General features: G+C 34.8%; 2 protein-coding genes across 2 annotated transcripts; both read right to left on the minus strand.

The window, feature by feature from the left end:
• Positions 1-6902: 6902 nt before the first annotated feature.
• LOC110116069 lies at positions 6903-20416 on the minus strand. The gene is made up of 4 exons (XM_028700633.1): positions 18297-20416; positions 17963-18227; positions 16693-16888; positions 6903-7174 (listed from the first exon to the last, which is right to left on the minus strand). Exons 1-4 carry the CDS (start codon positions 20414-20416, stop codon positions 6903-6905), a joined length of 2853 nt encoding a protein of 950 aa, XP_028556466.1.
• A 275-nt stretch (positions 20417-20691) lies between these two features.
• On the minus strand, positions 20692-23006 carry LOC110116068. The gene is made up of 3 exons (XM_020849516.1): positions 22065-23006; positions 21751-21870; positions 20692-21705 (listed from the first exon to the last, which is right to left on the minus strand). The coding sequence occupies exons 1-3, from the start codon at positions 23004-23006 to the stop codon at positions 20692-20694; spliced, it is 2076 nt and encodes a 691-aa protein (XP_020705175.1).
• Between the last annotated feature and the right edge of the window lie 552 nt (positions 23007-23558).

Consider the following 23558-nt stretch of genomic DNA (forward strand, 5'->3'; position numbering starts at 1 on the left):
CACACAAGTTACTATACGTCCTTTTGTACAAACTTTTGACCAAATGATCGTACACACGAACAGGTGCTTATCCTGGACGATCAGACATTTAAGACCATTTTTATGGCAGTGTAAACCATCCCCCACATCAAATCTCCAAGCGTTTGTCTGTAAGAATCATAAGTTCGTACGTACAATCATGCATAACGAAACTCACCTTATCCGTTTAACTATCTACATTTATACATACGATTGAATAGATCATCCGGACGATCTTGATCATCGTACAGATGAACGGTAAAATGAAAACTGAAAAAAACTATATGCAAACCTTTCAATTCCAACAGTTAATACACTACACAATTCATCCCGTATGAAATGAATTTCATCCAGGATGATTTTCACATAATTTTCAAGCATGCATTTAAAATTCTAGATGTGAGAATTTTTTAAAACAAAAATAAAAACATAATAAAAATTGATACAAAATACAGAAAATCACACACTCAAATACAGAAAATCACAAACTCAAAAATACAGAAAGCACTAATTAGAAAACATACATCAATGTTGCAGAATCACTTTAATTAAGCATTCAAATCGATCACACCAAGCCTTGTTCTTAATGAACTGAAAGTATAAAATGCTAGTGGTTTTGTAAAAATGTCTGCAAGTTGATTTTCTGTAGAAACATGAATGAGTTCGATTTCTCCTTTGGATACATAATCCCTTATGAAATGATGCCTGAGATCTATATATTTGGTTCTTGAATATTGAATAGGATTTTTAGAAATGCAAATAGCACTAGTGTTATCACAATAAATGAGAATAGTGCTTATAGTTAATCCTAAATTAATCAAGTATTGTTCCAACTAAAGTACTTGTGCACACAACTTCTTAATGAAATGTATTCAGCTTCAGCAGTAGATAGGGCTACTGAACTTTGTTTTATACTAGAATAAGAGACTAAAGAATTTCCATTAAATTGATATGCTCCAGAAGTGCTCTTTCTATCAACTCTAAAATCTGCAAAGTCAGAATCTGCAGAACCAATTATTTTAAATGAAGATCTAAACTTAAGATACCAAATTCCTAAGTTATGGGTTCCTAACATATATCTTAAAATCATTTTTACAACTATCAAATATGATTCTCTTGGATCTGATTGAAATCTAGCACATAAATAAACACTAAACATGATATCGGGCTGGCTAGCTGTCAAGTAAAGCAAAGATCCAATTATCCCTCTAAATTTCTTTTGATTAAAAGATTTTCCCTTAGGGTCCTTATCCAACTGAACTGAGGAACTCATAGGTGTACTAACAAGTTTAGTATTGTCCATTTCATACTTTTTGAGGATGTCCTTAATATATTTTAACTGACTAAGAAATGTAATCTCCTCAATCTGCTTAATGCAAAAGCTTAAAAAGTAACATAAATCTTCGATTAGACACATCTCAAATTCACTACTCATTATGTTAGAAAAATCATCACAAAGATTTTTATTTGAAGATCCAAAGATGATGTCATAAACACAAATTTGTACAATGAGTATGTCCTTTCCAATTTTCTTCAAAAAGAGAGTTGTATCCACACTTCCTTTTTCAAATGATCTTTCAAGAAGGAAGGTGCTCAATCTCTCATACCAAGCCCTAGGTGCATGTTTCAATCCATATAATACCTTTTTTAGTTTGAAAACATGATTAGGGTGTTTAAAATTTTCAAAACCTAGAGGTTTCTCTATAAAAACATCCTCTTAAATTACCCCATTTAAAATGGTACTTTTTACATCCATTTGGTATAATTTAAATCCTCTAAAATAAGCAAAGGCTAACAAAACCCAAATTGCTTCAAGTCTAGCTATAGGAGCAAAAGTCTCCTCAAAATTAATCCCTTCAATCTGATTATACCCCTTTGCTACTAATCTAGCCTTATTTCTAATGACTACTCCTAAGTCATTCATTTTATTTTTGAATGCCCACTTAGTTTCATCTATACTTTCATCCTTTGACATTCTAGTTAATTCCCAAACTTTATTTTTTAAAAAATTGATTTAACTCTTCTTGCATAGCCAAAATCCAAAATTCATCCAAAAGTACTTGATCAATATTTATGGGTTCTATGGTTAAAATAAAGGCTGAATGATTGACTTCTTTATTTAGTCCATGCCTAGTCCTTACACCCTCACTAGGTTCTTTTGGGTAATCCTTCTAAGGTTTTTCGTGCTAGAGTGATAAAGTCTCCTATGTCAAAGCTATGACTCATTAGAAATAGTTTTTAAACAAAAAGCAATAGGAGTTTTAATATAATTCAAGTCTAGCATATAGACTTTGTTTACCCTTATGCTATTGAAAATATCATTTCCATTTAGGCTTAATATGCAGCTAGTAGAAAAAAAATTTACACTATATCCTTTATCACATAGCTGGCTTATCTTAATAAATTATGCTTTAAGCCTTCTACCAATAACACATTTTCAATAAAAAGTTTTAAGATTCCCAATCATACCTGACCCAACCACCTTCCTTATGGTGTTCTCCCCAAGTGTAACCTTGCCTCCACTCCTGGCTTCCAACGATATGAATTATGATGTATCTCTAGTCATGTGCTTTGAGCATCTACTGTCTAGGTACCATATGCTCTTATGAGGTCTTGTGTGAGAGCGACCCTATAAAATTATCAAAGGTTAGACATGGGAACCCAAACAAGTTTGGATTCTCATTTTGGCAATTTATTAATGGATGCATGTATGATATGTCTATGTTTATGTATCTTAGGCTTTCACACCAAATAAGTTTTCTTCTTCAAAGTACAGGTGTGAGCTATATGTCTAATCAATCCACAATTATAACATTTAACTTTTGGAAATAAATTCCTAAGTCTTCTACTATTCATCTATATATTAAGGGATTGCATAAATTTAGGATATAAAATAGGATTAGTGAAATCTTCAAGTTTATGGGGTATCCTATTATCCTCGAGAGCATTTATCTTCAATTTGTAAAATGAATTTATATCTTCCAAAATTTGATTTGTATAATTGATTCGATATATTTTTCTCTTTGATTCATCCTTACTATTATTGATTTCAATTTAAAATTCTACTAACGATGTCTTTAACATTTCATGATTTTTATTCAAGTCATCAAACTCATCAAATAATTTCATGTGGTTGTCATCAATTAAAGCATAATCTTTTCTAAGGATTTCATGTTCTTTTTGTAGTTCCTGAAATTCTAAGCTCAGACTAGTATGCATTTTCTTTAATTTTCAATATGCATCATGCATGTGTTCAAAAGCTTCAAAGAGTTCATTGTAGGTCAAGTCACATACCTCTTCTTGATCTGACTGATCAAAATTATCGGCCATTACGCATAGATTAGTGACTTCCTCTTCCTTTTCCGTCTCTGACGAGTCTGAAGCTAAGTTCACCCAGAAAGCTCTTTGGAATTTCTTCTTTCCCTTCTTCACAATTTATTTCTTCTCTACCTTCTCCTTGCTAGGATTGGCTTTGAGTTTTGGGTAGTCTGTCTTAATATGTCTGGGTTTCCTGCATTCATAGCAAATAACATCATTTGAAACCTTCACATTTATATTAAATTTACCTCGATTCCATTACTGGCGTCTTTTTTGCTTAATCTTCAGAAAGCTTCTGAATTGTCTAGTCATTAGTGTGATATCATCTTCATCCTCAGGTTGTGAGTGTTCACTCACTGACTCCTCCACTTTCAATGCTATGTTCTTCTCCTTCGTGGTTCACCTGCATCAATCTTTCTTTTGCTAACTCCTTGCTCGTAAAAAATAAGAGATCCAAGAAGATTGCCAATAGAGTAAATGTTTAGATCTTTAGACTCTATAATAGTAGTAATTTTAGCATCATAAGCAGTAGGCAAACAATGAAGTATCTTACTACCCATTTCAGTATTCGTTAGTTTCCTACCTAATGCATATAAAGAGGTGACTATTTATGTGAATCTTATGTACATATCAAAAATGGATTCAATTGGTTTCATGCGAAACAATTCATAATAATGCAACAAGATATTAAGTCTATATTGCTTAACCTCATTAGTCCCCTCATAAGTTATACAAAGTCTATCCCATATATCATTTCCACTCTTGTAAGAAGAAGCCCGCATGTAATCTTCTGATTTAAGATCACAAAAGAAACTAATTAAGCATTTGGCATTTAGTTGTGCTAAGTCACATTCTACTACTGTCCAGTCCATAAAAGGTATTTCAACTCTAACTCTATCAACAAGTCTAGTTAGTTTTTTATACCCTTCCTGAACTAAGATCCACATACGGTAATCTAGTGACTATAAAGATGAAGACATGCATGTTTTCAAAAATAAAAAAGAATATTGTGGAATAATGGAGGTCTAGTTATAGAGTAACCCTCAGGTGTATTTCTGTTTCTAAATGTGTCCATCTACGTTAATCAAAAAGTAGTCTAAACTTATGATTTTGAAATAAAGCTCTGATACCACTTGTTGAAACTGGTTCAATATGAATTAGGTTGTTAGACCTAAGCTTATATCCAGCAGCTAACCAAGAGGCGGTGAATTGGTAATTAAAAGTTTATCCCTCTTTTTAAAATTGAACCGATAATAACTTTAGTGAAGTTTTGTAGAAAATATTTTTCAATGACAAATTAAAAAGTAAAAATAAAAGCAGCAAAAAATAAAAAGACACAAGATTTATAATGATTTGGTCAAACACGACCTATATCCACTCCCCGAAGGCACCCTCCGAGTATTGCAGAAATACCACTAGTGACTCTCCTTTTGCACCCACAGCTAGGCGGAGAAGCCTTCACAAAAACTCTCTTCTAACATAACCCGGTGCGGTAGAGAACCATCATCCTTTTACACTCTCCAAGTGTTGGCAGAGAACCATCCATACTTTCACACTCCAAGCATGGGCAGAGAACCCTATGACTATTCACACTCTCCAAATATAAACAGAGAACACTTCGGCTGTTCACACTCTCTAAGTGTCAACAGAGAACCCTTCGGCTATTCACACTCTCCAAGTGTAGGCAGAGAACCGTTCGACTGTTCACACTCTTCAAGTGTCGGTAGTGAACCCTTCGGTTGTTCAGACTCTCCAAGTGTCGGCAAAGAATTGGATCTCCTTGAATAATCTTCTCATAAGAAATCTAGAAAGATGAGAGAAAAGAGTGAAGTAATCACAAATTACAATTGGAGATTCTTACCTTTGAGTTCCAAGTGAATCCTTCACACTCCAGTAGTAAGAATCCTCCTTTATACACTCTCTCACACTCTCTCCTTCACTCTCCATTCAGTTAACACGAAGATCACTAGAGAAAAAGATTAGAAGACAGTTTGAAGTTGACTTTATTTAGGAAAAACATGAAAAATTGTCAAAAAAATGCTGACTTTTAAATCTGTACAAAGTCGATCGTCCTGGACGATCGTCAGATTGTCCCGTATGAATAGTGTTAAAACATATGCATACGAACTCAATGTATATTGGTATGAACTGACTTCATACCCGATCATCATCCCGTATAAAATAAGTTCATCCTGGGACAAATAGTTATATCAAGGGTTCGTTCTAACGAAACTGTAGGACGGTCCCAAATTTTTAGGGAACAGAGGACTTCGTCCTGGGATGAACATGAATGTTTGTTTAGACGAATAGTTCAAGTCATTTGTCCAGAGAACTTTATCTAGAGACGAGCAGGATGAATCATCTCGATTATTAGTTTAACCCACGTGTCTAGAGGACTTCATCTTGGGATGAATGGAATGAATCATCTGGATGATCAGTGCAACTCAGATGTCCAAAGAACTTACTCCAGGGGCGAATGGTACATTTTATCTGGACAAACAGTTCAAAGTGAGAATCCAGAGAACATCATCTAGGGAAGAATATGGAAATTTTTCTGGACGATTAGGACTTAAAAAGTTTTTCTCACTTCATGTTCGTTCTATTGCTCTTCCGAGGGGATAACTGACCTGGTCGTCCCGTATGTACTTTGTTCGTCTCGTACGATCAATATAATTTTTTAAAGATTTCCCAAGTGTGTGTGTTAAGCTACTCAATTACAATCATATTCTCTCAAACTCAATACAATAAAAAATACAAACTTCAATTTACAAACTATCTCATGCTGAATTTGATTAGAAGTCTTTTTTAGTCTAGAGTTCAATTTTTCTAAAATGTTAGTCCACATAAGAGCAAAAATAATTCTTCCAAAAAGTGTTTAGGATAATATAATATTTAAAACAATAATATTTGGAATCATCAAAACTATACAGGTTGCAAGAATGTAAAACATGCAAATAGCAATTCTCTTAACACAAATATCATTAAGATAACCCTAATGCCACTCCATCCAACCATCAAGCAAAAGCAACCCCCCCTAACAATTAACTCCAATAAGCACCAAAATAAGGCTATAAAGAAAGTAGCCCCCACACTTAAAACGAGTTAAACCAGAATAAAGAAACACAAAACCATAACTAGAAGATTAAGGGCCTTCCCAAGATAACCCACACGGTCTCCACGACAATAGCAGCAGCCCAAAAAGAACACCCTCAATAACACCAGCTAAATTGAAATGAAGAGCCACCCCGGGTAACCCTGCAAACAACCAAATAATAACCAACACTCTCAAGAACTTCTCATAGTTATCTCTATTGAGTACTTTTCGGGTTTAGATGAAACCACACATTCTTTAGTTTCAAACAAACTTTATTTGTGTATCCGTCGAAGTAGATTGTCGCCAAAGATGATCATTGTCCTCACGCAAGGAGTGTTTAGCACAACTACTTTCCCTGAGCGGCCGCGCATTCATTTTTGACTTGAGTTTAAGGTCTGCCAGATATAATGGTTTGGTAGCTCGCCGTTGCGCTTGCATGAGTTCCTCTACTCCATTCATAGTAGTCTTGAAGTCAGTAGGAATGTCCTTCTTCTAAAAGTTGTTGCTTGTGGAAGTTGGTCTCACAGTCAGGAAGGCTTATACCATTACGCTCATGATCAGAATTAATGCTTGAGCATGAAAGGAACCATGGCAGAGATCTTCCAAAACTGAAGAAAAACACAACAAAAACCCGAAACCCACAGCCCCTAACAGATCTCCCATAAAAAACAACATTCAAATGGTCTAGGCAAAGAAAATTCCCATCATAGTAGCAGGAAGAAGGAGAGAAACAACTGGGATTACCTTCAATAAAGAAACCAGTACAATCATAGTTCAACCCAAAAACCCCAAAAAAGTTAACCAAGGAATGCAGCACCACATCAAAATTACAAAAAGGATCAAACCAACAAAAAAAGCTCAAGTAATAAACCAATGCCAGTAAACTTCAGCACTAACCAAGATAGGCCAACCAAGCCAAACCACTAGAAGGACAACATCACTAAAGGGATCCTCACACAAATCAATAAAATTAAAGAATGCTAAATTACATCCTAACATAACGCAAGCTTATTTTATCCAATCTTTAGATCCCTTTTAAGGGTTAATGTAAATTAGCCTCAAGAAATCAATGAAATAGTCATTCTTGCTCCAAAAATGGGCAAGCCAATTGGCACATGCATTATCCTCCCTAAGAACTTGAGAAAGGACACATTAACAAAAACCATCAACTATTTAATATACTTAACAAGGTGAAAACCCTCATAATTGCAAACCAAATCATCACTATTGTTAATGAATAGAATATTATGAATAATCTCAACCAACCTAAGGCCAAAATCAGGAGCAACATAATATTATATCTTGAAATTCTTAAAAGGTAGCAAATTAACATAAAAGAAACTCAAAATTTTGTCTTTAACATTTTTTATAATCCTTTGATAGTTAACTCTAATAACATTAAAAAGAGAGTTATTCCTCTCCATCCATAAATACCACAAAATGAGAGCATGGATAACATTTCTAATTGGACCTTTATAATTAACAAACCAAGAATTTAGTAGGGCATTAATAGACAAGTTGGCATTAAAAAAGTTTAAATTGAAAATATCATCAAAATAACACACAAATTTTTATAGATAAAGTACCAGATACAAAAACATGATGCATGTTCTCCACATGGTGACAATATTGCTAGTTGGATGGAAAGATAAAGCATCTTTTAATCAAATTATCATCAGTTGGAATTAATCTAAGTAAAGTTCACCAAATAAAAATAATAATAGTAGAAGGGATGCTTTTATGCCAAATCATAGAGAAAATACTAGTAACCACATTCTTGGTTCTAAGCACATGCTAAGCATCTATAAATCTAAAATCCCCATCTTGAGACAACAAACAAAATAAAAGATCTTCCAACTCCAAGTTCAAAGGGAAGTTTAGGAAATTTTAATAATAGAGTCAGGATTCACATTAGTAAGTTTATCATAGTCCGAATAGTTATCAGTAATGAAAAATTTTACCTTAACCGCAATAGTAGAAGAAGTATTAATGATAAAAATATGGATTGATTACCCAAACATTGATCATGCCAGAAGAAAATGTTGCCACCAACAAGTTGATAGTTAGTTAGGGATGTTAGGCCCTTTAAGAACTGGCCCAAGGCTCAATAAGAGAGGTGAATTGGTTATTTAAAACAATCTTGAAAACAAAAACACAAATAAAAACTAATGTCACCACAAAGAAAACCAAATGCGGAAATTAAATGCGGAAGTAATAAAGGAAAGAACACACCAGATTTATAGTGGTTTGGTCAAACCTTTACCTACGTCCACTCCTCGGAGGCCCCCTCCGAGTATTGCACTAAACTAAGTTTCTCTTCTTTAACACCCACAGTTAGGCGGAGTAGCCCTTAAAAAATCACTTCCACCTTCCCCGGTGCGATGGAGTCGCCGGATCCTTTGACACCAAAGAGATCTTCTTCTTTGGTGAACTTCCCTTGAGACAGGTCTTGAATCCAATGGTATTCAGGTGAAAGCTTGCCAGAGCAACCGTGCGGAACCCCCTCGACACTCCCTTGAGTCCCCCCTCACAGAATCTTCTCCCACTCTCAAACTCCACCCTTTCCTCACTCCCTTTTAAGCTCTCTCTTCAAGTTTCCCCCAAACGAACGAAGCTACAATGGCTGCCAAAGACACTTAATAAGTGTCATGTCATAGCTTAAATATAAGATCTCAAAATGAGCTCATTAATGCAACTTACCGACATTATTGTCCAGGACGATACTAATATCGTCCTGTACGATCAGTGCAATTTAAGCCCAATCAGCCAAGATGATTTGAGACGATCAGAAGAAGTTTGTTCATATCATCCAGAATGATAATATATCTTTCTGGTCGATCAGAACAAATCATTGAATATCATCCTGAACATCGCCTTGAAAAATAGCTATCTGATATCCAATCGTCCAGTGTATCGACCTAGACGATTTTGCGGTCATCTAGGATGATTTGATCTTGCAATCAAGTCATACTTGCTTTCCTTAAATTTCAGAGAAATTTTGGAAAAATTGTCCTGGATCATCCTAGATGATATTTAATAGTTCTGGATGATCCTCTAGACGATGTCCAAAAATAAGTAATTCCTATATAGATCTGGCGGCAGATTCTTTCTTTTTTGAGCCTATCATCCTGACCGATACAAAATCGTCCAGGATGATGTATTTTGCATAATGACGACTGCTTTAATGAGGATGCCCTAATTAAGGTTTCTGCTTGTGAACTGATCATTCAAGATGATATAAAATCATCCCGGATGATGTTACAAAAAATAGTAAACTCTAGGGAACCGTAAGAACTCTTTCAAGTTACAAAGCATTAGGAGCCACACCAAATACAATAGACTCAAGAAAGGAAAAAGGGTACAAACTGACTTAGACCTAGTCTACTCAATCTTGAGCTGGTTTCAAATTACAATCTAATCATGTGGACCAAAAAAGTTAGTAGATAAGGCAGTCGTAGAGAAATAAGTGTGTTTGCTATCAACAAAATCATAAACCATGAAAATAGATCAGCAATAATCTCCCCCTTTTTGATGATGGCAAACACTATAATTTGAATTTTCAAAAAGGAACATTTTCCCCTAATAGGCTCACTAGAATAACACTTTTAAAAATAGGGGATATAAAAATATTTTTGTTGTTTTTTAAATTTTTGAAAAAAAGATACAAATACGACAAAAGTACAAAAATTCAACAATACGTTCTCCTCCTTTGACATTATTAAAAAGATAATAGGCATACACAAAAAATAAAATGACCAAAAGACAAAAACGTTCCCTGATCTAGTGAAAAACAAATATTCTTAAAATGAGAAAATTACCTCTTGGTTTTATTCAAAAACTTAGTAGAATTGGATTGACAATGCATACCGCAGAAAATGTTAGAAATTCATAATTTGATAATCCAAACTCTAGTTCTTTTTAAAAGGCTCAAAAACTTTTTAATTCAATATCTAAATCATGAAATAAATTAGAGATTGAAACAATCATTTTTCAAAACTCCTTTCATAAAATATATATAATAGAAGATTAATGCATGAATTGTTGAATCAGGAATCTAGATTTAAAAATCAAGTATAAAAAATATCAAGGGTATTCTTAAGCTTTGAATAAAATATAAAAAGTAAGCATACTCTTTGTGGGCTCATTTTATGCCTCTTGTCAAGTTTTTGGCGCACCTTACGCATTTTCTCATTTGATACACTTTGTGTATCTTTTTCAATTTGGCGTCATTGCGTATCTTTTGATTTGGCGTCATTAGCAATTTTTTTTTTATTTGGCTTCATTGGCCATTTTTTTTAATATGCTACCTTTCTTAAATTTTAAAAAAGTAAATCCATTCTATTGACACAATGAACTACTTGATTAGGAAAATTATGAGGTTGATTCAACAATCTTGCAAAAGATTCCTATACGATAGATAAAATGTAGTGAGATGAAAAAAGTTCAGTTTCAAAATCTAATTTAAAATACGATGAAGATTTTAAATCAAAAGTAGAATAACCTCTTTAAGAAAATAGAGATTGAGAGTCAAAATCATGAGTTTCCTTCCTTTAACTATTTTTAGAGAAGTCAAACATAATTTTCATAAGAATTCAAGAAAAAATGTGAGGTAGGTTTTTCTTTTTTAGAAAGGTAATGTGTGTGTTGATCATAGAAAAGACACATAAAAATTTAACTAAAAAAGAAAAGTAAGAAAAATAGAATAAAAAAACAGAAAATCACAAAAACAAAATGACAAACAAAACATGTAAATATAAAAACAAATAAAGGTTTAAGCACCATCTTGCTCCTCGTCCGATTCTTCAAAGACCAAATCTGCCCAAGAGATTTTTTACTTTTTATTATTTCCCCAGTTTGAAATTTGCTTCGCTTTACTCTTTTCTTTTGCAGGAAGAATTTTAAATTAGGGCACTGATTTTTCATATGTCCAGGCTTCCTACAACAAAAGCAAATAATATCAGAAGAAATATTAACATCCTTACCATTTTTACCTTTATTCCACTTTTGTTGATGCTTATGCTTTGGTGAGATTTTTTATTTACTTGACAAGTCATTGCATGTGTCACCAACTAAGCTACCTTTTTCCATATGGTCAGCTTTTAGAACAATCTTTTCACCTGCATCCACAAGTCTTTGACCCAAACTTTGCTCATAGGCAATGAGTGAGCTAATCAAATTATTAATAGAAAATTCATTTAAATTTTTATATTCACAAATAGCAATTACTTTAGCATCAAACTTATTTAGTAGACAATGAAGAATTTTGTTAACTTTTTCAATATTTGAAAATTCATTTCCTAAAGAATGCAATGATGTCACAATTTGAATAAACCTGGTATACATGTCTAAGATCAACTCATAAGGTTTCATGGAACATAGTTCAAAATCATGCATTAACATATTCAACTTGGATTGCTTGATTTCACTAGTGCCTTCGTATATGGGGTGTAGTTTATCCCAAATTTCCTTACCAGTAGTGCACGTGGTTACTAACATAAAATCTTCAGAATTTAAAGCACAGAAAAAGTAATTTAAAGATTTTGCATTCAATTGAGCATCGATTTATTCATCTCTATTCCATTGACTAAAAGGAATATCAGTTTTAATTCTATCTAAAATACGTGACGGTGATGAATAACTAGTTAAAATCATATGACAAATGCAAAAATCAATCGATTGCAAAAAAATAGACATGCAAATTTTCCAAAAATCAAATGTAATATTTTCAAACAAAGGTGGTCTGGTGATTGAATATCCTTCCGCAATATTTTGATTTGAAAAAAATAGCCATGGATCAAAATTCAAAAAGTTTTCAAACTCAGTTTTTATGAATCCTGCTTGATACTACTTGATAGTTCATTAGGGATGTTAGGCCCTTTAAGAACTGGACCAATGCTCAATAATAGAGGTGAATTGGTTGTTTAAAACAATCTTGAAAACAAAAACACAAATCAAAACGAATGGCACCACAAAGAAAACCAAATGCTGAAATTAAATGCGGAAGTAATAAAGGAAAAAAAACACCAGATTTATCGTGGTTCGGTCAAACCTTGACCTACATCCACTCCTCGGAGGAACTCTCTGAGTATTGCACTAAACTAAGTGTCTCTCCTTTAGCCCCCACAGCTAGGCAGAGAAGCCCTTACAAAATCACTTCAACCTTCCCCGGTGCGGCAGAGTCGTCGTTCCTTTGACACCAAAGAGATCATCTTCTTTGGTGAACTTCCCTCGAGACAAGCCTTGAATCCGATGGTATTTAGGTGTGAGCTTGCCGGAGCAACCGTGTGAAACCCCGTCCACACTCCCTTGAGTCCCCCCTCACAGGATCTTCTCCCTCTCTCAAACTCCACCCTTTCCTCACTCCCTTTCAAGCTCTCTCTTCAAGTTTCCCCCAAAAGAACGAAGCTATAATGGCTGCCAAAAACATTTACAAAGTGTCATGTCATCGCTTAAATATAAGATCTCAAAACGAGCTCATTAATGCAAGTTACCGACATTATCGTCCAGGACGATACTAATATCATCCTGTACGATCAGTGCAGTTTAAGCTCAATCAGCCGAGACGATTTGAGGCGATCAGAAGGAGTTTGTTCATATCATCCAAGATGATAATATATCGTCCTGGATGATCAGAACAAATTGTGGAATATCATCCTGAACATCGCCCTAAAAAATAGATGTCTGATGTCCAATCGTACAGCATATCAACCTGGATAATTTTTCGATCGTCCAAGATGATTTAATCATGCAATCAAGTCATAATTGCTTTCCTTAAATTCCAGAGAAATTTTTGAAAAATTGTCCTGGATCATCCTAGACGATATTTAATAGTCCTGGAAGATCCTCTGGACGATTTCTAAAATTAAGTAATTCCTAAATAGATCTGGTGGCAGATTTTTTTTTATTTTAGCTTATCATCCTGGTCAATACAAAATGATCCAGGAAGATGTGTTTTGCATAATTACGACTACTTTAATGAGGATGCCCTTATTAGGGTTTCTTCTTTTGAACTGATCGTCCAGGACGATATAAAATCGTTCCGAATGATGTTACCAAAAATAGTAAACTCTAGGGCACAAACAGAAATCATCTAAGTTACAAAGTATCAGGAGCCACACCAAATACAATATACTCAAGAAAGGAAAAAGGGTACAACCTGACTCAGACCTAGTCTACCTAATCTTGAGCTACTTCCAAATTACAGTCTGATCGTGTGGACCTGAAATGTCAGTAGATAAGGCAGTCGTAGAGAAATAAGAGTGTTTGCTATCACCAAAATCATAAACCATGAAAACAGATCCGCAACACAAGTCCCCAAGAAATTTGAGGATCTATAACCCATTCAAACTTGCAAAGCCTTTGCCAAACTTTAGAATCACTAATATTAAAGGAAAAAATAGTAGGATGCTTCCCCACACAATATTTGGAATACATGAACTTAGCCCACAGACTCATTTTAGAATGAAAAGTGAACCATAACTTGAAGGAAAAAGCATGCGACAAATTAAACATGCTCTTACACCCCAGCCCGCCCTCCTTCAAAACCCCACAACATGTGCCCCAAGAAGACTAAGTAGTTTTTGTGTTACTATTTGTCCCTTTCCAAAAAAATTTATGAAGAATTTTATCAATTCTGTTACTCACAATATTAGTACACAAGAGAGTTTGGAAAGAGTAAACATGAAGAGAACAAAGAACACTTTTAATAAGAGTAAACCTACCCCCAAAACTTAAAAAATTCAAATCCCAAGACTAAAGTTAATTCTGCACAAAAGTAATTAACTCATCAAACAAAAAAGACTTCTTTTTACTTTAAAAAAAAAAAGGATACCAATATACTTAATAGGTAAATGCCTTGCACAAAACTAGTGAGGTCTTTAATAGCTGAAATATGAACATTAAACACCATATTAGAAATAATGAAACAACATTTCTTATTATTCAAAGAGAGACCACTAAATTTTCAAATTTATTAAAGAAGTGTAAGATTTTATTAATTATATTATGAGAAGCATTTGTAAAACTGATAAAATCATCAGCAAAACATAAGTGAGATATAGGGAGTCCCTTCAATGTCCTAAAATAAAGGCTAGGGTGAATTTAAAAAAGATTGGCAATGCTTCTTAAAAGATAATCAGTTATAATAATAAAAAGTGTTGAAGACATATGATATAAACCTTATCTTAAGCCATGAGAAGACTTAAAAAAACCAGAACTTTAGCTATTAATAATAATAGAAAAATATAAACCTTCAATACAATTTCTAATAATGTTAATGAAAACCAAGCTAAAACCAAATAATTGCATAATATTATAAAGGGATATTCAATTAATATTATCATAGGCCTTAGAGATATCAAGCTGTAGGATCATATTACCACCCATCACCTTGAAATCCAAATCATGGTAGAATTCCTAGGCCAAAAAAATATTTTCAGAGATCACAAGACCTTTAATAAAGCCCATTTAAAAAGGAGAGATGAATTTAGGAATAAAAACAATTAAATGATTCATAATAATTTTAGAAATAAACTTACTTAAAAAGGTGCAAAGATTAATTGGTATAAAATCATTCCAATTGCTAACATCATTACTCTTGGGATTAAGAACAATAGAAGTAGATGTAAAAAACTCAGGCTTAGCATGGCCGACAAAAAACTACAAAATAGCTTAGTAGAGATCAACACTAATAATAAGCCAAGATTTTTGAAAAAAATTAGTAGTAAACTCATCCGGAGCAGCCACAGAGTCACCATTCGTATCATAAACTATATCTTTTAATTCATCAAAAGAAGGGGGTTTAGAAAGAAAATCATTATTCTCATGCGATATAAGGTTAGGAAAAAAAGTAGAATTCTTAATATTCCTAGGGGTAAATTCCTTATTATGCTGATTATGAAAATGTTGCATAGCCAATAAAGCAATTTCCTCACAATTCTTAGTAACAGACCCATCCTCATGTTTAATTTTGTTAATGGGGTTCTTAGCACACTTCATTTTGACCAAAGCATGAAAATACTTTGTATTATTATCACCTTCCACCAAATGCTTTGAAGCTGTTTTTTGTTTCCAAAAAAATTCCTCTTGGGCTTGAAGTTTAAAGAGAAGTTAGTATCAGAAGGAGACACTTGATAATTAAGCTCAACATTGTTAACAGTATCTTTTACACTTAAGATACTAGCAAAGATATTTTTAAAAATATTGTGATTCCACCAATTTAGGAGTTTTTTCAATCTTTTCAATTTGAACCAAAATCTTATAATGCCAAGGACAGAGTTATCAAGATCTGACGGGGCCAACAAATTCTCCTGAACCACGTTTAAAAAGGAATCATGATGTAACCACATATTTTGAAATCAAAATTCAGGAAATGTATTCACATGTCTAGTATTAAGCCCAAGTAACAAATGAGAATGATAAAAAGTGTACGACTAAGATGTTCAATAGAAATAGAGTTAAAAGAGTGAAGTCAGCTATCATTAAAAAGAACATGATCTAGCCATTGCCGAAAATGACCACAGTTCCAAGTAAATTTGTTACCAGAAAAACAAAAATCAATGAGATTACAATCCATAATCATATTATTAAAGTTCTCCATAGTGTAAAAGATTGGAGTTAAACCCCCAATACGCTCTGAAGGATTAGAAATAGTGTTAAAATCACCACCCACCAACCAAGGAAAAGGTCAAATACTATGAAAATTAGATAACTGGTCCTAAAGAACTTTTTTAACACCACGAGAAAAGGTAGCATAAATAAAAGAGCCACAACTATTTATATTTAAAATATCTATATTTCATTGTAGAACTTGAGTAAAATCACCAAGAATATCAATATGATCCGAATCTTTCCAAAATAACCAAATTTTATTAGCAGAGTTTGAAGTAGCATGCTTGAAACCTAAACATTTAGCAGTAATAAGTAATTTAGAAGCATTAATAAGAAGTTTATGTAAAACAAGAATAGACACATCATGGATATGACATAAATTGTTAACCCTCAAATGAGAAGAAGGGAACCTAATGCCCTAACATTCTAAATAATAGACTTAAACATAAAAAGAGAACTAACGACTAGTTTGTGAATGGGTGTACCTTGTCGATTCTAAAATAAGTTTCTTACTCTTTCTACCATGCTTATTTTGTAATTTAATGAAACTAGTATCATGGTCATCTTTAGCCAAGCATTTTATAGAAAAATCTAACATTCTTTAGTGTCAAGAAAAACATCACTATGATAATGAGAGTTAGAGGGTGACTTACAATCGATTATCAGATCATTATCCTTACCCTTTGGAGGAGGTTCGCCATCCTCCAACAAATCTCCATCAATATTTTCATTGCTATTCAAAGAAAGTTCCACATTCTCTTCCATAACAAGATCCAACTCACTTACCCTCAAGTTATTGTCCATCCCCATGTGCTCTCTACCATTCCTTTCACTTCTAGAAGCAGTTCCCTGTTTATTCACAACAGATTGAGTGGAATCAATATTAATACACTTATTGTTATTCAACATACAATCCTTAACTAGCACTTCAGAGGTAACATTATTTTGAGGGGAAGAAGTAGTTAAACATTTGTTCATCCAAATTATCACATTTATTAAATAAGCTAGTAATGTTAATAATAATATTGTCTTGAGCACACGGAGGATCATCTGCAATGTCAGTGGATGGAGGCACATGCACAGTGACAAGGGCTAGTTCAGTATGCACTAGTATAGTTTCATCACACGATTTGGAACTATTTCTTTCAACTTCAACGCAAGTAAGATTTTCATTCTCAAGAGAAGATGCAGTAACATCATTGCCTTGAGGTTGTTTGGAAACTACTTTCTATTTATAAAGTTGAGGGTGCAACCAGAAACATTCATTAACACAAAGACCATGCATTTTACAATTAGAATAGAGAATAGGTAGGCTTTCAAATTTAGCTTTTTAAAATTAACTATTGAACTCTGATCCTATCCATACTTCATTAGGGTATTTCTTTGAAATATCAAGTTCCACAAGAACATGTGCCGCCGAAGGGCGTGAGATAGATATCATGGCTTAATCCATTTGTAACGGTCTACTAAAAAAAGAAGCAAGCCAAAATAAAATTTTTGAGTTAAAATAAATGTAGCCTTAAGTTGGGGAATGAAATACACATGGGAGTAATAGGTGATTTTTCCCTAACGTCAAAGTTCGGTGTCCATTTGAGGAGATGCATTTGATAAGTTTGAATATAGTATGACCTCCTAGAAAAGATGTGGCTATTGTCAAGGTCATTTGTAAGTTGGATCCCTATATGTCGTGGGTCCAACAATCATTTTTTTTAGTAGTGCAAATTTGTATTAAAAGAGAAGAAACAACCTATTACCAGCTAATCACAAATTGCAGATAACATATTCCTTCTTCAACATGTCAAACAAGGAAGAAGGAATATCAAAATAGGTAAAAGAATGAAAGCAAAAGTTATTATCTAATGCAAGAGAGGCACATAAATCTGCCACCTTGTTACAAATTCTAGAAGTATGAAGGAAAATCACCTTATTAAACTCCAAAAGAAAAGAGATCTTCTCCGAAATCTGGTTGTTGTGCATAGATTTCTTCATATAATCTTGAAGGAACTTGATAACGTTGTAGTTATCTCCCTCAATTATTAAACCTTTGCTATCAAATATCCATTCGGCAATGAAATCTTTCAAGGAGAAAATAGCTTCTAATTCGAGTTGATTAATATCCCAATGACGCTGTTGTTTTCCAAAGGCTAAGAGCGGTTTATCCATGGAGTCACGAACAACACCACCAATACTAGCCAAATTTGAATCAACCAAAGATGCATCAACATTAATTTTAATCCAATCCGGTGGTAGGGGATGCCAAGAAGGATCAAACTCACAATGGAGAGAGGCATCCCAGTTAACCAGCATTGAATTCCTATTAGTGGCCATAAATAGGACATTTGCAGCAATAACCGATGTTGGCAGCAAAGGACCTCCATGCTTGAAGTTATTTCTGCCATTCCAAGAATAGAAGAAAGCAGTACAATATATCCTGGCAATGTCAAGACTACAATTCGAGAAGTGTCTTAAGTGATAAAGACAATCAGCAAGCGATCTGTAGATAGGAACATTAATCCCCCATGATCTCAACATTTTGATTATATCAATAAGAAACTTACAATGGACCACAACATGAGCACTGCTCTTCACCTCAGAGCAACCTATTGCACACCGATCGGTATTACCAATGCGTCTATACATCAAAAACTCATTAGTGGGTATGGCAAACTTACCCAATCTCCACCAAAAGAGTTCAATTCTTGGTCTGAGGTGTAGTTTCCGAAGCCAAGCAGTGAAGCCAGAATCATCCAGTGGGTTGAGAGATTTAGTGGATTCGGCATATGCTAATGATGAGATAGATTTACCAGAATGCTGATAAAGGAGCTCCATATGATCATCATCACCAGCATGAATTACACCATTATGGACAATAAGATTAACCAAGTTGTCGTTAAAAAACTGCTTGAGTTCCGTCAGATTCCAATTCCCGTCTTCAAGGATGAAATTGTTTAATGTCAAGTTCTCCATATTGACACAATCCTCAAGAATTGGCCACTTATTGAAACATTTATCAAGAAGCCAAACATCATTCATAATATTGATACTAGTTCCTTTTCCAATCTTCCATTTGACAATAGGCTTAAGAAAATTAGTGCCGTCCAAAATGATTGAACAAGCAGCAGATTTTCCATTTCTGTGTTTGCCATTCCAAATATCAATACCATACTTGGAAGCAAGACATTTATAAAGCAGAGAAGAGGGGTTTTGGAAGAATCTCCAAGCAATCCTAGCACGAAGGGGTCCAATTTTCTTGACAACCGAGAACAAACCCATTCCTCCAATGGCTCTTGGTACACAAAAATCATCCCATGAAACATAGTGAAGGCCCCTAGTTTCCGAATTATGATGCCAAATGAAATCCCTGTAAATGCGATCTAACTCATACAAGATGCTCTTGGGGATCAATGAATGGGAAGAGATAAAAGTAGGCAGAGATAGCAGAGAAGATTTGGCGAGAGTCATCCTTCCAGCAATAGATAAAGATCTTGCACTCCATGTATTTAGCTTCTCCAAGGCGGGATCCACGACAAAATCGAAATCGCTCTTAACCAACCACCTAAGAGCAATTCTTATGCCCAGATATTGAAATTCATCCACAATTTTAATACCAAACTTTTTACCAATTTTCCGTCCGATAGTCTGTCTAACAGAATTACTGAACAGGATTTGTGATTTGTCTTTATTAATGCCCTGCCTGGTCCAACCACAGTAATCCCTGATTAAGTTCAACATTATACGAAGCTTAGAGGAGGATGCTTGATTGAACAACAAAATATCATCTGCGTAAAGAAGATGAGTTATTCTAGGTGCTCTTGGAGAGGTATGGATACCCAAATGATGGCCTCTTTTATTGATGACATTGGTGAGGAGCTGAGAGCATAAAATGTAAAGATAGGGTGACATCAGACAACCCTGTCTAAAACCACTCTTGGCTTCAATCCATCTAGAGCTTTTTCCATTAAGAAGGATAGAAAAATGAACATTAGTAACACATTCTAAAACAAGGAGAGAGAAGTTTTCTGGATAGCCAAACCAGTTGAGAACAAGCTTCAGAGTCTCCCAACTCATGCAATCAAAGGCTTGTGCCATATCAAGCTTAACAACCATGAGTCCCTTCCCGTGCTTAGAGATCTTGAATTTGTTGAAAATTTCCAATGCCAAGAGGAAATGATCATATAAAGACCGTCCCGGGATGAAGGCCACCTGCTCAGCTGAGATGAATTTATCAATACAACATTTGAGTCTATTGACCAGCATTGTGGTTGCAATTTTGTAAATAGTCTGACAGAGGCTGATGGGCCGAAAGTTGGATGGAGAGACCAGAAATTTGATTTTTGGAATGAGAACAACCAACGTATCCTTCCAATTACAATGCATATTCCTAGTGATGAGAAACTTTCTAACAGCATTCCATGTAACCACTTTAACGGTATCCCAATAAAATTTAAAAAAGGAAGAAGTACTACCATCAAGTCCTGGAGACTTATTGGAACTCTGTTAAAAAACTGCAGCAGTAAATTCTTCCTCAGTAAACTCAGCTTCCAGGAAAGCTCAGTCAATTGCATTGATTCACTGTTCTGGATCAACCTTAGGCCATTTTAAGTTGTTGCAATCACGATGCTTCCACTTTTCTTCAAAGAAATTTAAGAAAACTATTCAATGAGGTCTTCATCATCCACCATCACATTGTTTATATCTTTAATCTGTTGGATCATATTCCCGTTCTTTCTAGCCGATGCATAAGTGTGATAAAATCTAGAGTTGTTGTCACCCTCCTCATTCCAAACAGCCTTAGCATGTTGATTCCACCACATGGAAAGCCTAAGCAATGTGGTGTTAAGTTCCTTAACCTTCCCCCGTAAAAGAGCAAGATTTTCGGTACTAAGACCACCTTCAGCTTCCTCTAGCAACTGAAGGTTGAGAATGTCATTCTTTAAATCTTCTTTGAGTAAATCCAACTTCTTACACTTGTTCTTATTCCAGAAAAAGAGCGATTTAAGTGTTCTCTTGATTTTTCTGTTAAGGATATCAGCTTCTTCGCCAAAGTCGTGCCTACCCCAAGCATCGGCAACTATCTTCCTTGTGGCAGGATAAGATTTCCAAGTATGTTCAAATCTGAAGTTCTTGGCTTTAGTGTGTTGCTTATCATCAATTTTGAAAACAAGCGGGCATTGGTCAGAGGAAACTCTCGCTAAATGCTTGACAGTAGCGGTTGGTACAAGCAGAAGTGCCGCAGAATTCAACAGAAAATGATCAAGACGTTCCAAGATTCTGGCATTTCCCTGTTTGTTATTACACCAAGTATATCTTGGGCCGACCACGTTCAAATCGTGGAGATCCTGATTGGCCATAAAGAGTCTCATCTCCTTGATGCCTTTGGACAAACAAAATCTGTTACCACCCCTTTTGTCTGCCCTTGAAAGAAGACAATTAAAATCACCTCCTACTATAATAGGTAATTCCTCTGTCATAAGTTGCTCGAGAATTCTCCAAAGATCACGATGGACCTGTAACTCTTTATTACCATACACTGTTGCCACATTCCAATTTACATTCATAGGAGTTTTCAAAACACCAAAAACTACCTGAGAGGAGTGGGCCGTTACAGTAAAAGATACCAAGCTATTCCTCCACAAAACAAGGATGCCACCAGCTAAACCGACAGCCTATTGATGATAGAAATCCCAATCGTTGCCAATAATCTTATTGACCATCTTTCTATCAATAAGAGATAATTTAGTTTCAGCAAGACCTATAAAGAAAACAGCATTGTCCTTCACAATCTCTTTGAGGTAGAGGGCGGTCTCCTTCTTCTTCACCCCTCTACAATTCTAGAATATGAGGGAAGACATTAAATAATAGAAGGGGAAAATTCCCCTCCTTTCTTCTTGCCTTTTCCGTCGACTTTCCTCTTCCTGGATGAAGATTCAATGGGTCCCAGGAATTTTAATTGGGGTTTGGGTTTCAATTTCCTGGTAATGTCAGTACCCATAATTTCAGCACTCTCATTAATGTCATTACCAACCTTTGGAACCAAGTTCAGATGAATCTTAGAAGTCTTCAACTCACTGGAAAGAACAATAGGATTATCCTCAGCATCTACATGTGTGACATGTTTATGAGGGCTAACTTGAGAAGCTTTCAAAACCAAAGAAGAAAGATCGCCCATCTCATCAAGCGAAGCTGGTTTATCAATAATCCCAACAGGATCGGGAATATCTGCAACATTATCAGCTATCTGATTCAATTCTTTTCCAACCAACACATTGAAGCTATTCGATAAACAGATGTTGTCTGCAGAACTATTGACTTTCAAAGTTTTATCATTATTAATATGCAGTGTATTAATCACAGTTGGGTCCTTAATATTGTCAGGAATATTATTCCTAGTAATGAATTGCTTTTCCTTAAAATTTTGTCCCATCTGATTCGCTTTGAAGTTGGATCTCTTTTTGAATTTTATGTGGATCCACGGACCATAATTTTCCTGAACATTATTGTGAGAAATAGACTGGTTTGCTTTATCATTCAAATCTTCATTATGCTCAGCAGATTTGAAAACAAGATCTGAAAAATCAGCTTTTAAATGTCCGATTCTGGCACAGTGAAAGCAAAAGGAAGACAACTTCTCATATTCTACCTTTTGGAAAAATCTTCCTCCTATACCGTCAACCCAGATTCTAGATGGCAGTTTGGATTCAAGATCAACTCGCACACAAACGCGAGCAAATTCCTTCTTGCTCCAATTAAGAGAATTCCCATCTAAAAACATTGGGGTACCAACTCTAGAGGCAATCTTAGCGATATTGACTTCATCCCAACAGTGTAGTGAAAGCAACGGAAACCGAATCCAAACTGGTGCAGTTAGGCCTTTTAGCGATAACGGTGAAAAAGATGGAGACCATCTGTCCAAACCCACAATATGGCCTCCAATGTACCACGGTCCCCCGCTAAGAACTTCTTCCATCGCATCAGAGGACTTGAAAGAACAAAGTACCCAATTCAAGCCTAAAGAAGTCAAGTGAAAATTACCAAAATGGCTCCATTATTTGCAGAGTTCAATACTGCATATTGAGAACGGGATATGTTTCCCCAATACTTTTAGAACAACAGAGTTCGACAGGATCTTCGAGTTCGCAACCTCATTTTTTGAATTTAATTTGACCGCCACACCATATGAAGATAATTCAATAGAATTCATATCGAAATGTAATTTGATATGATTTGTCTTCTTCCAGGCGTCAATAAAAGAATTTTTCAGATTAACCTTATTATCATCAGGGATATCAAAGTTATTAACCAATGGAACAGTAGTATTCCAGATCTCAATTGGTTAAACAACATTCACAAAATTCTTCACCAGAACACAATTATATGAACCATCACTGATAATGGTTTGTTTTTTGAAGATCTGAGCCGAAGAATTCAACACTTCTTGATCCAGTGATCCAAATGAAATACCCTTAGAAGCAGAATTTGTTTCTGTGGTGGTGATGCGGTTAAGAAATTTGACATTCAA

Source organism: Dendrobium catenatum, unplaced genomic scaffold (genome assembly GCF_001605985.2).
Source record: "Dendrobium catenatum unplaced genomic scaffold, ASM160598v2 fragScaff_scaffold_1560, whole genome shotgun sequence".
Taxonomy (NCBI): domain Eukaryota; kingdom Viridiplantae; phylum Streptophyta; class Magnoliopsida; order Asparagales; family Orchidaceae; genus Dendrobium; species Dendrobium catenatum.